Source organism: Mercenaria mercenaria, chromosome 18, assembly GCF_021730395.1.
Source record: "Mercenaria mercenaria strain notata chromosome 18, MADL_Memer_1, whole genome shotgun sequence".
NCBI classification, from domain to species: domain Eukaryota; kingdom Metazoa; phylum Mollusca; class Bivalvia; order Venerida; family Veneridae; genus Mercenaria; species Mercenaria mercenaria.
In genome coordinates, this window is record NC_069378.1 from 54,451,941 (window position 1) to 54,467,279 (window position 15,339).

Consider the following 15,339-nt stretch of genomic DNA (forward strand, 5'->3'; position numbering starts at 1 on the left):
TTTTCGGGTCAATGCCGTCAGTTCGTTGAATAACCGGAATATTGCTTTGTTTACCAAACACAGGTTGAAGGTCACATTTAAAAAACAACACGAAAAACGTATACATCAGAGGAATATCTGAAAGTCACTGGAAAATCAAGCTGCAGTATTAAATATCATCAAGGAATCAGTATGTATAGCTAGGAAATATTTATCTAGGAGCTGCATACAACAAATGGGGACTGAATTTTTAGTATTAATATTATTTTAGCAAATTTAGGTACCCATAAAGGTGACGGTATAAAATACTGAAGAAACTATATTCACTAGAATACAAGGAAAGGTAGAAGAAATGTAGAGAAGAAGCTCAGCTGCCCCAAACCACTCCTAGCTTATATACTTAACAATCTTGTTGTCAGGAGATAGAGACTTGTCAGAACAGTACTGGGGTAAGATTGCAAACCAAGTAAACATATGGCTTCCAAGGATAAATTGTTGGACAGCTGTGAAGATTTTGTCTGTTGTCAGTATCAGACAGAGAAGTATTACCATAAAGCAAGGTGTTAACAGTGATTACCAACAGAAGTTAACATAACATGCCGTCTACATTCAAGCAAAAAATATGAGCTGGTCTCGGGTTGTCCGCATAGATGCCTCTTCAACTCAGTAAGCGATGGTGCATTCTTGATATCATCCATTCGCGTATAGTCAAAGGAAGAAATGAATTGAAGTACTGCGTTGTGCGAGATGCTACCGAGCGGAGATCGCCGGAATTACCAAGGCTGTTGTTGGATACTGAATTAACAACAGGAAGGACGAGACTGATCAGATACGAAGAAGCGGTGCCTCTGCACATTTTGAAAAAATACAATAATTCTGTGGTCGCGCCTTCTATCTTTCAAGTGTTTTCCAATTCACTTCTTGTCTTGAGTCATGCTCTGATACTAATTATGATTCTGGCACACTCATTTTCAAATTTTCAAGTTGTTCCTTTCCATATTCTGTGCAGTTGTTCCAGGCCCCAATTTCACGAAAAAACTTAAGTAAATACTTAGTTAAGTCTGTTATTTTAAAATCGTGTTATTACTTAAGTAATTGTTATTTAAAGTTGATTTTTTCTATAACAATGTATTTATAGCTAAAATACACTATGGTTAGTAATATTTGTCTGAAGTACTTATTTTTTCCACGCAAATATGATATTTCTCTTTAAGCACGATATAACGAACTTAAGTATTTGCTAAAGTATATTTCTTATTTCTATACTTCGTTTTCTGTAAAATTCAGAATTATTGTGTTTTGATCAATGAAATAGACATATATGGTTCTGTTATGGATGAAAAAGTCAACATTGAAAACGCATAAAAGACAAAAACAAGCATCTGAAATAACAGACTTAGCTAAGCAAATACTGAAGTTTTTTCGTGAAATTGGGGCCAGATAACATATGCATATCCCAGAATCGGCCGTATAAGGATAGATATACCTATTCTATATATCGTTTCAAAAGGTCTTCGATCTAAGATCATTTTCAGCTTGTACATAACATGAACCCTTTTCCAAGCCTTACATGTTATGTACGTGATATGATGATGTCATTTACAGTCATTTGAGAGAGTGACATCGAGATGTTGATGATAGGAAACCTCAGGAATTTGAGCCCGGGCATAAAGAGGGGAAGGTAGGGGTAGGTATAAACTTTGATCCGCTTTGCGAGACAACAGTAAAGGTTTAGATTTTGCAGGGTTAAACTGTACTAGCCATGTATCGGCCCACCTGGATATTTTCTGGATGTTCGTCTGTAGTACTTAAATGAGTTGCCTGTTCAGGTTGGTCTACAATAAAATTAAGGGTTGTATCATCAGCAAAAAAGCTGATCTCACTGCCAATATCAATTACAATGTCTTTAATAAAAATCAAGAAAAGAAGAGGCCCCAAAATAGAACCTTGGGGGACACTAGCATAAATACCTTTCCAAGTTCAATATACTAGTACTTTTATTTCATCATCTCCTTCCATTTTTGGGGCATTTTTTTCATGAATAACTCCGCATGTGTTACACATTAGTAAAACAGCCATCCATAAATATTGTAAATATTATCTTTCCGGAAGTTGGGTCGATAAGTATTCTGATACCTCTATCAGTATCCTATTGCCTGCGTCGTTATGTCTTGTATGTGTGTGTGTGTGTGTGTGTGTGTGTGTGTGTGTGCGTGTGTGTTACTGTATCTTGTGTAACATTTGCAATTTATATAAGACATTCTAAAACTATATATGGGTTGAAATTATGTCTTGTATGTGTGTGTGTATGATTGTATCTCGTGTAACATTGCACTAAGACATTCTTAAACTATATAGGTATTGGAATTATGTCTTGTATGTGTGTGTGTGTGTGTGTGTGTGTGTACGTGTGTGTATCTTGTGTAACATTTGCAATAAGACATTCTTAAGCTAAATAGGAATTGAAATTCAACGAAATTGGAATTCAACTGGCTCAGTGGCTGGAATTTGTGGGAAAGTACTTCGACAAAAATGCTGGCATATTACGTAAGGTAGAGTTGATGTCTTGTGAAAATTAACTAAGACAACAACCAACTAAATGTGTCGCCAGTAAAATCTACCATACGATAGTGAACCAGTGGGGTAAGCACACACAAATCTATAGCCACTGAAATGGCAAGCCAATCAACCAAGCCCAAGGTAACATTTCTAGAGCTTTCCTACTATTCATTTGAAAACTTTATTGTAGCTAGTTTGTTCTATATTGGATTGTCTAGCTGTACATGACTCGTGTATGACTTGAGTATTAGTATAATCATAGAGTACCAGAAATTTTGAAGGCAACGAAGGGAGGTAATTAAGGAATATATTTCAAGAGAGTTATTTTATCTGGAAAAAAAGAAGTTCGGCAGTGTGAGTGATTTAGAGAAATATCTCACTGATATTTTCCAGTATTTCACCAAATATTTTTATAATGTTTTTTACATTTGGTGTTTTAGTTATCATTGCGTATGTCATGGATTCAACATGCGTTTAACATTGATCAACACTGTCATTCAACTGTAAGAATTTACATAAATATGATTAAACAGGACATGAAGTATTTGAAATAATGATGCAAATGAAATTGTATTAACCTTTAGCCTGCTAAATTTCTAAGATGGTCTGATCCATTACTTAGTTTGGGCAGTACCATTTATGATTCAAAGTGGTGTCCGCTGAAAATAGCGAACAGTGCAGACCATGATCAGCCTACATGGACGTATAGATCTTGGTCTGTACTGACCGCAAAGGCAAGATCACTTGCCGTCAGTAGGTTAAACGTTAAGAAACCTATTTGAATAAACACATGCTGTTTGTTTTTATAAAATGTTCGTTTTATTTTTCAGAGGCGGTGTTCGGTATCATATGAAATAAACGTCAAAGGCAGTGCAAATCTGATCATAAAAGGTTCTGATATCAGTGACGGTCAGTGATATTCTGAATTTACTACAGAAGTCAATAAAGGTGGACGGATAGCTCAGTGGTTTGCACACTGGCCTTCCGATCCTGAGGTCGGGGGTTCGATCCCCGGCAGCTACTCGGGAATTCTCAGAAACGCTGTTCAGTGTTTCCCACCCAACTAGAGGTGTACTGGTCAGGAACCCAGGCAATCCTTGCGTGTATCAGTGCTATACACTGGGCACGTTAAAGAACCAGGTTGTCTATTCGCGACGAGCTAGGCTAAGTTAGCCGGACAAGCTTGTATCTGATTTCTGATCTCTCTGTCGTGGGGGCTTTGTCTCGCTCTGTCCCTCTGGTCAGATCGCTCTGTTTCTGTACTAGTAGAGGATGAATTATGCGCCCTGTGTGGCTGCATTTGAACTATGTAAAGCGCCTTTGAACGTGAAATTGATCATGAAAAGGGCACTATATAAATCTGGGGCCGTATTCATAAAGCATCTTAAGTATAAGTTTAAGATTTTACTTAAGTTTCTGGTGATTTCAACTTAAGTCTAAGTAAAAACTAAAGTTCTAGTCATAAAACAGCTAAAACTTAAAATACGTAAGAAATGACTTAAGTCAGAAAATAAAATAGCGTGGTGAGTACGATTAAAGTGTTGTTTTCAGATAAAAGCACTTGAAACATAATTGTGCATGTTGTATCTGTCTGAAATTAATGTTGTTTTTTTTTTAATGTTTTCGTCCACAATAAAAAACAAGAATTACTTATTAAGTTGTTTTATGAATAACAAATATACTTAAGTAAAATAAATTTCTAACCTAAGTAATACTTAAGTAAATAATCAATTTCTTATACTTATACTTAAGATGCTTTATGAATACGCCCCCTGGTATAATAATAATAATAATAAAGTATGATTAGGACAGATCTGAAGCATATATTATTTCAAAGCAAATGTTATGATATTATTTCAGAAAAACTTTATTTATTTATTAAAGTGTAAAGGAATAAGGTGTGTTCTGTTATTAAGCAGACATACGCAGTAGAGAAAAGAAATGATACTATAAAAATGATATTTAGCAACTGTAATTTTATTTATTTTATTTTGTTGGGTTTAACGTCGCAACTGTAATTTTATCATAGTATTTTTTATATTGTGAAGTTATAAATCATGTAGTCTTTTATAGATTTTATTAGTCAATTCGTTATTAATTGATCAAAGCAGAACCTATTTACTGCAAGTTTGATGCTTATACATTTTCGTTTCCTTGTCATATTCCATTATTTCAGTCACAGAGGCCATTTTTGCAATTGACGCATTTAATCTTTATTTGAGCCGCGCCATGAGAAAACCAACATAGTGCGTTTGCGACCGGCATGGATCAAGACCAGCCTGCGCATCCGCGCAGTCTGGTCAGGATCCATGCTGTTCGCTTTGAAAGCCTATTGCAATTAGAGAAACTGCCACGCAGTCTGGTCAGGATCCATCCATGCTGGTCGCAAAGCCACTATGTTGGTTTTCTCATGGCGCGGCTCATTTACGAAAACAAGTTAATGTTGATGAGGTTTTGTCAGAAAAAATATTTAATGAACAAAGTAACAAAACATTTTGAATGATTTGTCATTTTGTTTGGCGGAGACTTAATAGCTTTTTGTGGTAATTAAAGAGATGTCGGATGAATAAATTACGCGAAACTGGGTTTTTCATTTTACACAAAAAAGATCTTAATTGTTTGTTATGTTATTTTAAGGTGTAGAGAATATTGAATAAAACGATAAAACTAGTCGGAACGTAAACTTTAGGATCATGATGTTGGTATCCACAATATTCATTCTCTGTCTTCTTTCTGTCCAGGTAGAAGGTAAGATATTTTATTAGTTCATTAGGTATTGCTCATTTTATATCGATTTGTAAGCTTTAAGGAAACATTTAGACATTCGGGAATGTTAACAATTCTACACTTGTTGAAACAAAATCTTTCTTGGAACCTTGAATTGTACTTCATAGACTTTTTCAAAACTTTGCCACAAATGATTAAATGTTTGAAGTCATGAAATAATTATGACAGTCAACAGTTTCGTAAGCAACAAGGTTAACGTAATTTTATTTGAATAAACCTTGAAATTATTATACGAATGCTGTGATATATACACTGAATGTAATAAAGAATTTTGTAAAAGCTAACTATTAATATGAAATGCTACATATTGGTATTTACAATCTAACCACAGAGAAACATTGTTTCAAAAAAAAAAAAACAACCCAAAATAATGTTTAAGCATCTTTCTTACATACTTGTGTTAATGCATTCGTCTTTTAAAACGTTTCGTTTTTCTACCTTTGCAATTTAAGGTATATATCACAAATTGGTTTATAATACTAGTAGGTCATATGGCGACTTTCCAACTTTTGGTGATGGAAGAATATCTCTGATACCACTCTGGTGCATAATTTCAGGCTAGCGGCCTTAACCACTCGGTCACGGAGGCCCTTAGACTGATTACGAGACTTGACAAAAATAAAACGAAACCAAGACATAATCCTTTATGCTGCTAAAATTGCTTAAAATACAGACCTCTGCAGAACTGCAACATTAATTTATTAGAAATGTAAAATGATATTTTATGTTTCAAGCTGAAAGTAATTTCACAGACACGCATAAAGTTAGAATCCAAATACACAATAAACAACGACCGCGGTGTGTTTACGAACTGTAGTTTTGAATAAAAAAACTAGTTGTCGTATTTAGAATACATTCTTAAGACATACTTGTTGTCAAAGGAAAAGTTTCGAAATTTCAAGGATGTTGATTTTTGCAAACGGTAACTATGACTACGTTACTCGCTTTCCTTGAGCAGAATCTGAAAAGGTAACACGCAATGTCCACTTTGTGCATTTGTTTCTATTAGAAGGAAACAATTTCATTCAAGCAAAACCTTTATTGGGACGGATATTCCAATTCTAAATAGTATATGTACTTGAAAATTAAAACAAACGTTGATTTTAATGGAATCAAACCTTGAAATTGTTTATATTTAAGTTTTTTATCAATGGCAACGGAAGACACAACTCACTAACTAAAGCTTGAAACCAAGAATGACATAATAATTTGAATAAATCCCTTTTCATTTTAGTGCAATATATGAATGAATGTGACACGACTTATCATCACTGTCTAACTTGTGCCGGAGTTCCTTACAACTGTGCTACGTGCCCGAAAGGTTACTACCTGGCGAGAGGCGGGGCTTACTATACGTGCAGATCATGTCCGCCTCAGTGTGAAGAATGTGAACATTATTCGATATGTTCCACTTGTTATATGAAAAATCATTACGGAGAAGATTGCCAGAGTGTTTGCAGTAAAGGTTGTCTCAATTCGACTTGCGACCAATTAGCGGGTACATGTCTGTGTAAAGATAATTATGAGGGTGGACACTGTGACTACTGCGCGAAAGGAAAATATGGATATGACTCCAATTGTACTATGGATTGTCCTGCTAATTGTTACACATGCATTTCGGACAAAAATTGCACAGAATGCAAAGATGGTTACTATGGTAACACGTGTAAACTTTCCTGTTCCAGGGGGTGTTATTTGGGAAGATGTAGTCAAAATAATGGCACGTGTTACCAAAACAGATGTAAATCCAATTTTGATGGAATAAATTGTACCGAATGTTCCCTAGGACGATTTGGAAATGAATGCAAGTCCATATGCCCTGACAAGTGTATCTCTTGCTCTGCGAGAACAACATGTGACAAATGTAAAGATGGATACTGGGGAAATGCATGTGAACATAATTGCTCCCATGGATGTTTAGGTGGTGTTTGCTTGAAAGAATCTGGGATATGTCAGAACAAGACATGCAGATCCGGCTTTTTTGGAGAAATATGCGACAGATGCACTTCCGGTAGTCAATCTTTAAACTGCATAAACGAAACAATGCTTGGTATGTACAAAGTTGATATATTACCAAACGCTGATCCTCTTTAAGATAAAATACATATAAATGTACAGTTGAAATAACATTCATCTTAAATTATGTTTTAAGTTATCTGTCATTTAGATAAAACATCAGAAATAAGTTATCTGTCATTTAGATAAAACACCAGGGGCCGTATTCATAAAGCATCTTAAGTATAAGTATAAGAAATTGATTATTTACTTAAGTATTGCTTAGGTAAGAAATTTATTTTACTTAAGTTTATTTGTTATTCGTAAAACAACTTAATAAGTAATTCTTGGCTTTTATTGTGGACGAAAACATTAAAAAAGACAACATTAATTTCAGACAGATACAACATGCACAATTATGTTTAAGTGCTTTTATCTGAATAACAACACTTTAATCGTACTCACGATGCCATTTTGTTTTCTGACTTAAGTCATTTCTTACGTATCTTAAGTTTAAGCTGTTTTATGAATAGGACTTAAGTTTTTTACTTAGACTTAAGCTGAAATCACCACAAACTTAAGTAAAATCTTCAACTTAAGTCAAAACTTATACTTAAGATGCTTTATGAATATGGCCCCAGAAATAAGTTATCTGTCATTTCAAATTAAGAGAGTTGTTGTAAATACGAGTATACTCCAATTTATTTTTCCACTTATATTTGACAACGCTTTCTTATTATACGGAAACGCTAATAATTAGATATACATCTTTAAACTGAATATAATGCAATATTCTAATCGCCACTAACATTACAAAGTAAACACAGTCTGTTTACTTTTTTTAAGTATCTTAATTGTAGCCGGACCACAATCATCGTGTGTTGTTTCAGATATTTTTACGACATTACAAACTGAATGTCAGATTTTTTCATTTCTCTCCAATTCAGACCAAGACTCATCCGCAAGTACAATAGATTTTCAAGTGTGTTTATTAGTAGTTTTTGTGATGTTCTGCTTCGTTGACGTTACAGGTAAAGTTTTCGTTTATATTACATGTACAGTGGTACTTTCATCGAAGATAAAGTGGTTTGGTTACTGACTGTTCCAAGGCGGTGCCCCTATTTTCAACTGGTTGTTTTGTCTGTCTTGTATTGTCTGTTGCGTATGTTTTCTTGTTTGTTGTAAGCGATTTTCCTCCGCCCCACTCCCCCTATTGCCCTCTCTTTTCCCTTGCTTTTACGCTACTTTTTGCATCCCCTCCCCACTTTACTTTTAGTAAGTTTTCGTGGCTCCCCTTTGTTTTGGCAGCCGAATCCCAATACGGTACTTGATTGTTTTTCCTACGTGTGTGGGTGCGTTTGTATGCTTGTGAGTCTATAACGGTTCCCTGCTGTTTTCTAATGTGTTGCTTGTTCGTTTTTCTATGTTATTTGGTTGATCGTAGTTGTGTGTTTATCTTTGGTACATGAGTGTCTGCGCTATTGTGGTTACGTTTCAGTGCGACTGTTTTTAAAGAACATGGCATTCCCTTGTATATTCGTCCTTGTTCAACTTTCCCCTTCGGATTCCCCTTCCCCCCCCCCCCCCCCCCCACCAACCCCGACCCCATTTCGCCCCTTGCCGTATCCTTCCCCTCCATCAATATTTAGCATAATTAAATATGTACTTGTTGGATGTTTGAAGCAACCCGTCTGAAATAGTTTTCCATTACAGCTTCTTTTTGTTGTGGACCTGCTGTGTAAATGCGTGGCTCTGGGGCTGTGTTTTTGGTGTTCTGTGCTTCCGAGAAATCGACCCTTACCTATTATCTTTTGGGTTGACCAGTTGGAAAAGTTGAACTATTTAGTCAACCCTCTTGTATTGTACTTACTGAACATCCCTTTTTGTCTGGTACTTATTATCACGACGAGAAGATTGTATGGAACCGCGGCGTGATCAGTGCGTGATATCTTTGTTAATTGACCTATCTACGGAGCGTGATAGCGTCTGACTCAGTAGTCATTTTGTATCTGCAATGTGCGGTTAAAACGCAGAATTTTAGAAATCAATTTAATATAGTTTTAAACCGGTGCGCCTCCGGCTCCCCACCTCCACCTTTCTGTATTTGTTTAAGTTCACCTACAAAAAGGCATGTTCAGTACTTATTGGCGGTTTTTATTGACCCGCCTTTGCTTTTCAATTGATTTGTATTGGTAAAACATAATTTACGGTTAAAAATTGAGTAACAGTTTCTCTTGTTGTTTCATATTAACAGATGTCATTTTAAGAAATTAAAATTGACAGTTTTCACTCACATGGTCTTACTCTGTTATTGCATCCAAAAAGCAAATGAACTTACTCATTGCAGCAGTGTTATCTATTGCGTATTTGTTACATTGTATTACATTTAGGGATTAATATATAAACAATGAATAATGCCCTGTCCAACTGGCTCAATTCAAATGTATTTAACACGTACATTTTGATGTTTTAGTTATTCTGGTTTTAATTCTCAAAACGTGATATGTGTAATGTGAAACATACGCACCGATGACTTAGTTACTTTGTGTGTCTTAATATACAAGCCTTAATTAGGAACTTAATATCGGTAATTATTATAAGATTCTTTCACTGGTTGTAGGTGCAGATGGGAATTTCCGGTCTCGACGGTAACTGTTTAGGCGGTTACGAGGCTCCAGCCGAGTTACCACCTAAACAGTTACCCGAGAGCCGGATATTCCCATCTGCATCTGCAGCCAGTGATGGAATCTTTTTCTTGCATACCATATTCAACAAAGAAGAGTAAAAAATGTATCCAAACAAATGATTTTCTTATAGCACTTTTTTCTTATAGTAACGTATTAACAAAGCGCGGGAACTTTAAGTCCGTAAACAGGAAGTACGTCTTGACGTTACAGAGACGAAAACAACGTAAGAGTTCCGGTTTTGTTTTATCATCTGCACTGAAACGTTATGTTATTTCCTTACAATAACGTTTTTTGAATCGAGAAATATGTGATAAAGAACTAAGAGGAACTATCAAGGTATTTAATTTTTACCCCGGTTTACGAAAAACATTATTATTACTACACACATCTTCTGTACATATGTAGTTCGTTATACGTCATTTACAGCACGAGAGTCATCTTACACCCCGTAAGATAGAGTTTTCCAGCACCGGTGAAATCGCCAGAAATCCCCGTCTGGTATGCAAGAAATATGCTTTGTAACAGGAAGAAAAAAGAAATAACGAGAAATAACAATATTATTTTGATTAGTTTGAAACAATCTCTACATACTTACCGTATTTGCTTTAGATACAGAAGTGTTGCTTGTACGAAAATTGTCTAGTTAAGGTGTGAAAAAGAAACATCGGTGATTTTACCCAGTGCATGACATAAAGTCAGGAGGCGCAAATCTGGTTTTCCTCCCCATTTAAATCAAGGGATTAGTGCTAGAATGTCACATGTCCTTCTTTATTTATTTGTAATTACAACCTTCTGGCTCTAACTCCTTAAGATATAGAAAACCGCCTTATGAACTATACTGCATTGGTGAAACTACAATCCCGAAAAACAATCAAAAAATCATATTTAGTGTAGTTTTGTAGGCCTGCACATACAAATGTTTCAGACATTGTGTTTGAAAATGTAATAGCTGAATAGAACTGTGTGCTGCTGTAGCGACAGATGGGCCTGAACTTGCATTTTAACTTAGGTAATGCTAGAAATGAAATTATATTTTGAAAAGGCAGGTGATTTTGACTCTTTGAATTATTTCGTTTTGATATTGTTGAGTATTTTATTATATTTCAGGGAAGGTATTAGATATGATATGAAACATGTGTCAAACAATGGACATCTGGTCATGAGCAATTGACAGTAGAAAAGTATTTCGAGATAACTACAGATATGGTCAAATGTTTTTCACTTTTCGGAAACACACATTGTATAATCACACTAAGAAGTGTTATGTATATGTAATTTCCCCTAGGGCTATATTTTATTGATAACTTATTGTTTACTGACCTAATTTTGAGATATCATGCAGATTGTTTATATTCTATGGTGTTCCAGAAAGTTCTACACAATACTGATAAACAGGGTGTGACAATTATATTTAAATGCTCATAATGCCTTTGTTGATAATGTGGCTGCCACAGATTTTGTTATGAACATGTAATATATTAATTACTTGTTAAATCCTATTTTTAATAGTTGTTTTCTCCAGTATATGTCGAAGGTTTGAATATTGATTGACATGGTAGAAAGTTTTATTGAACCCATTGTTTTTAATTATCTCCCTTTATGGCTCTTACGCCATTTGTTCATATGTAATAATGAAAGTAGTGCTTTTCTAACCACGTAATTACGCATAACATTTATGTAGACACATGGCCCATCAGTTTTAACATTAAATTTAAAGCCTTATGGAACTTTAAAGTCTGGATTGTTCTTGGTTTTTCCAGGATCTTCGTTTTATTCTTGGTGATACATGAAAGTTCTGGAACCTTCCATGATATTTAAAATTAGAAGCTGTCTGAAGACAGGGTAGAACCTAGAAGTAAGAACTTCTTAAAAACTTTCATGTATTTCTTAATATTACCAGTTTGGATATTTTACATTTAAAGGCTTACATTAAAATTGTGGATTTAAACAAAAAAATCTTTGAAGAGAGGATTTATATTCTTTGGGCATACTAAATTCAGTTTGAATTAGGGAACAATTTAGAATTATTACTTGTTTGGATTCAAATTTGACCAGGGCTGGATTTGGACTATTCTTGCTTATTAGATTGGATTTTACGGCTATTTGATATTTTTAAAGGTATTTGAATTGTTACTTTTATGAATAGAATTTTGTTATTGTTAATAGTTGCTGGTTTGTTTTTCTATTACTTTTACTTATTGTAACAAGCAATTATTGCCCTTTGACGTAACATATTGTAATTGATATTCCATTATCTACTTTACTACTGAAATAAATTGACATTATCTATAAAGAAGATGAAAGGGAGGATCAGATCACAATACAAAAAGTAACATAGTTAAAGCGCTTTCGGTTTTATGAACCGAAGACCAAGAGAAACGTCCTTCACTTGTTGCTTTAATACAGAATATATTGATAATGTAATATTGCAAAGTAAATGATAAACAGGGGTTCTATGAGCTAAATAGGATTAATATTATCTGTAATGACTTACAGTGCCACACTTTTAACCCAACCAATTGTTTGAAAATATGAAATATTCTCTACACCAGGGTGAAACATGCCCGTTAACTACTATGTTTTGTCTACGATTCTATATTTCAAAAAAATAGTATAGTTATATGATATAATTGTTTTGTTAAACAAAGGACAAAAGTACAATTAAAGATTTCGTCTTTACTCTGTGAAATCATTTTACGTTGGCTCCACGTTAGACCTGTACAATGTTTTTATTTGTATACATATTTAAATATGTATTCTGTTTTACAATTAAAAAACAAATTAATTAAAGGAACCGAAAAGAGGCTGATTAATCGAAATAAATCATGCTTTGATAAAGTCCAGGAAACTTATGACAAAGCAATCAATCAAGAAATTATTTTAACTTAATCTCATTAACAACTCTATTGCCCTATCTCCGTTGTTATTCAATTACGTAGCACAATTTCCTTTTTCATGCAGGTTGTAATCTAAAATATAAAAAGTGGAAACCTAATACTATCCCCTTAATACTGAGCGCCAAGCGAGGAAGCTACTAGTACCAGTCTTTGGTATGACGCGGCCAGGGATCAAACCCATGACTTCCCGCACTCGAAGCGGGCGCTCTACCACTAGGCTGCTGAGGCGGTCGCGTACATCCAGTAGGGAAGATTTAATGTTGGTTGATGTTATGATTTTGTTCGAAGGTTTTTGTTGCATTTGCACAGACTGTAGACCAGCAGGGTTATAGCTGGTCCTGACGTCAATTATCTGATACAGTTGCATGTCATTGTGACATGTAAAGTTTCGTTTTGATAGCATTCTTACTATACTTTGTGCTCAAATAGGGCAGCTGGTCGTTTATGTTCATTTCAATTAAAACTTAACAATTCACCTTTGATTTTACTGTTATTCGTTGTATTTTACAATAATTAAAACACCCCCTTCATGATTTAAAAATAGTGAAAATGATAGTTGTTTATACGAACATTAAATTGAGTTAAAAAAGATATAAATATGTTTTACTGTTTGATAAGATGAGAACGATGTACAATAGAAGTATCACACAATTATCAAAGTACCATGCTTCTTATAAGTATCATTTTGGCTTCCTTTTTTTTCTTGCTGTTTCCCATCTTACACCTAAATCCTCTTCTTGGACATACAATGTATTTTCTGTTCACAGCCACATCTTATTTCTAATCTCTTACATCATTCAGAATTAAAAGTATGTCTTTTAAGAAAAGGAAAGGAGAAATAACAATTTCATTGACTGTATTTTTATTCAAAAGTAATTAAATCTATTATTTTTATTATAATCATTTTTGATGATGACAATTATAAAAACAATGGTCATGATATTGACGAATAAAATAACATACTGAAAATGAAGATGATGATGATGTTGTTGTTGTTGATGATGATGATGATGATGATGATATAGGTAAAGATAATACATAATTATCATAATACATTTAGTAGTAGCAGCAGTTAACGGATACAACTGCTGGCAGTTACGTCAGTTAATTGAAAATACAATGATCATGCATGACAAAATATAAAAATAATCCAGATAATGATAGTGGTCATTTAATTTAGTATGAAGAAAGAAGACTTAGGCTAATAAGTTTCAACAAGATCGTGTGATTACCTCTCCTGATATCATGTGTCTTTATAACGGAAGTAGGAAATATCGATTTGTATAGTAGCATAGGGTAGTTTTTTCGCATTTGGCGGTGTCCAGAAGAACCCTGGATCCCTTCGGGTGGGCTTCTCACCACGTCCAGGTGGTGGCCATGTTGGGCAAACTCCTGTTTCCGAGCAAAGGCAGGCTGATGTGTTTGGTCAGGAACGCTTCAAAACGCTTTTTGTCTCCAGCAGTTGTCTCCAGCAGTTGCGTGGGCGTATCCATAGAAAAACTCGGGGTCCCAACGGGTGGTCGTTGTAGAGGGGGTCCGAACATGCGGACCCGGCTTACCGGCCACACCAGGAAAACTCTCGTTTTCACGTGAGCGGGCATCAAATTCGGCCCTGAACGAATATTTGCGATTTTTCTTGGCGATGTCAAGTCCCGTAATTGTAAAAGAACTCCGGGTACCACTGGGTCGACGTTGCTGAGAGGCGGATGCCCACCATGTCCAGGTGGTGGCGATCCTGGGAAAATTCCTGTTATCGAGCAAGGGTTGGCTGATGTGTTTGACCAGGAAGGCTTCAAAACTTCAGCGGTTGATTGCATGGGCGTGACTATAGAAGAACCCGGGGTCCCACCTGGTGGCCGTTGTACAGGGGGTTCGTGTATGTGGACCCGGCGTACCGGCCACCCCGAGAAATCTCTTGTTTTCACGTGAGCTGGCATCAAATTCGGCCCTGAACAGATATTCGCGATTGTCCTTGGCGACGTCCAGAACCGTAATTGTACAAGAACCCGGAATACGTTGCTGAGAGGGCGGACGCCCACCATGTCCAGGTGGTGGCCATGCTGGAAAAACTCCTGTATCCGAGCAAGGGTGGGCTGATGTGTTTGGCCAGGAATGCTTCAAAACGTTTTTTTGCCTCCATCAGTTGATACCGTGGGCGTAACCATAGAAGAACCCGGGGTCCCACCTGGTGGCCGTTATAGAAAGCCTTTTTGCCTCCAGCAGTTGATTGCATGGGCGTGACCAAAAACGAAACCGGGGTCCCACCTTGTGGCCGTTGTAGAGGAGGTCCGTGCATGCGGACATGGCATACCGACCACCCTGAGAAAACACTCATTTTCACGTGAGCGGGCAGCGGCCCTGGACGGATATTCGCGATTTTCCTTGGCGACGTCCATTACCGTATCTGTAGAAGAAGCCTGAGTCCCACCTGGTGA

General features: G+C 35.8%; 2 protein-coding genes across 2 annotated transcripts in view; both read left to right on the forward strand.

Annotated features, from left to right (window-relative positions):
- The first annotated feature begins 629 nt into the window (after positions 1-629).
- Positions 630-15,339, forward strand: part of LOC123539060 (CD63 antigen-like) — a 101,426-nt gene continuing 86,716 nt past the window's right edge. Inside the window, exons 1-2 of the mRNA XM_053529864.1 lie at positions 630-645; positions 1,138-1,147. Of these exons, the coding sequence (XP_053385839.1) occupies positions 630-645; positions 1,138-1,147 (26 nt within the window). The remainder of the gene's footprint in view (positions 646-1,137; positions 1,148-15,339) is intronic.
- LOC123537902 (multiple epidermal growth factor-like domains protein 10) lies at positions 4,949-13,380 on the forward strand. The gene is made up of 4 exons (XM_045321816.2): positions 4,949-5,286; positions 6,560-7,375; positions 8,268-8,351; positions 11,115-13,380. The coding sequence occupies exons 1-4, from the start codon at positions 5,232-5,234 to the stop codon at positions 11,135-11,137; spliced, it is 978 nt and encodes a 325-aa protein (XP_045177751.2). The 5' UTR covers positions 4,949-5,231; the 3' UTR covers positions 11,138-13,380.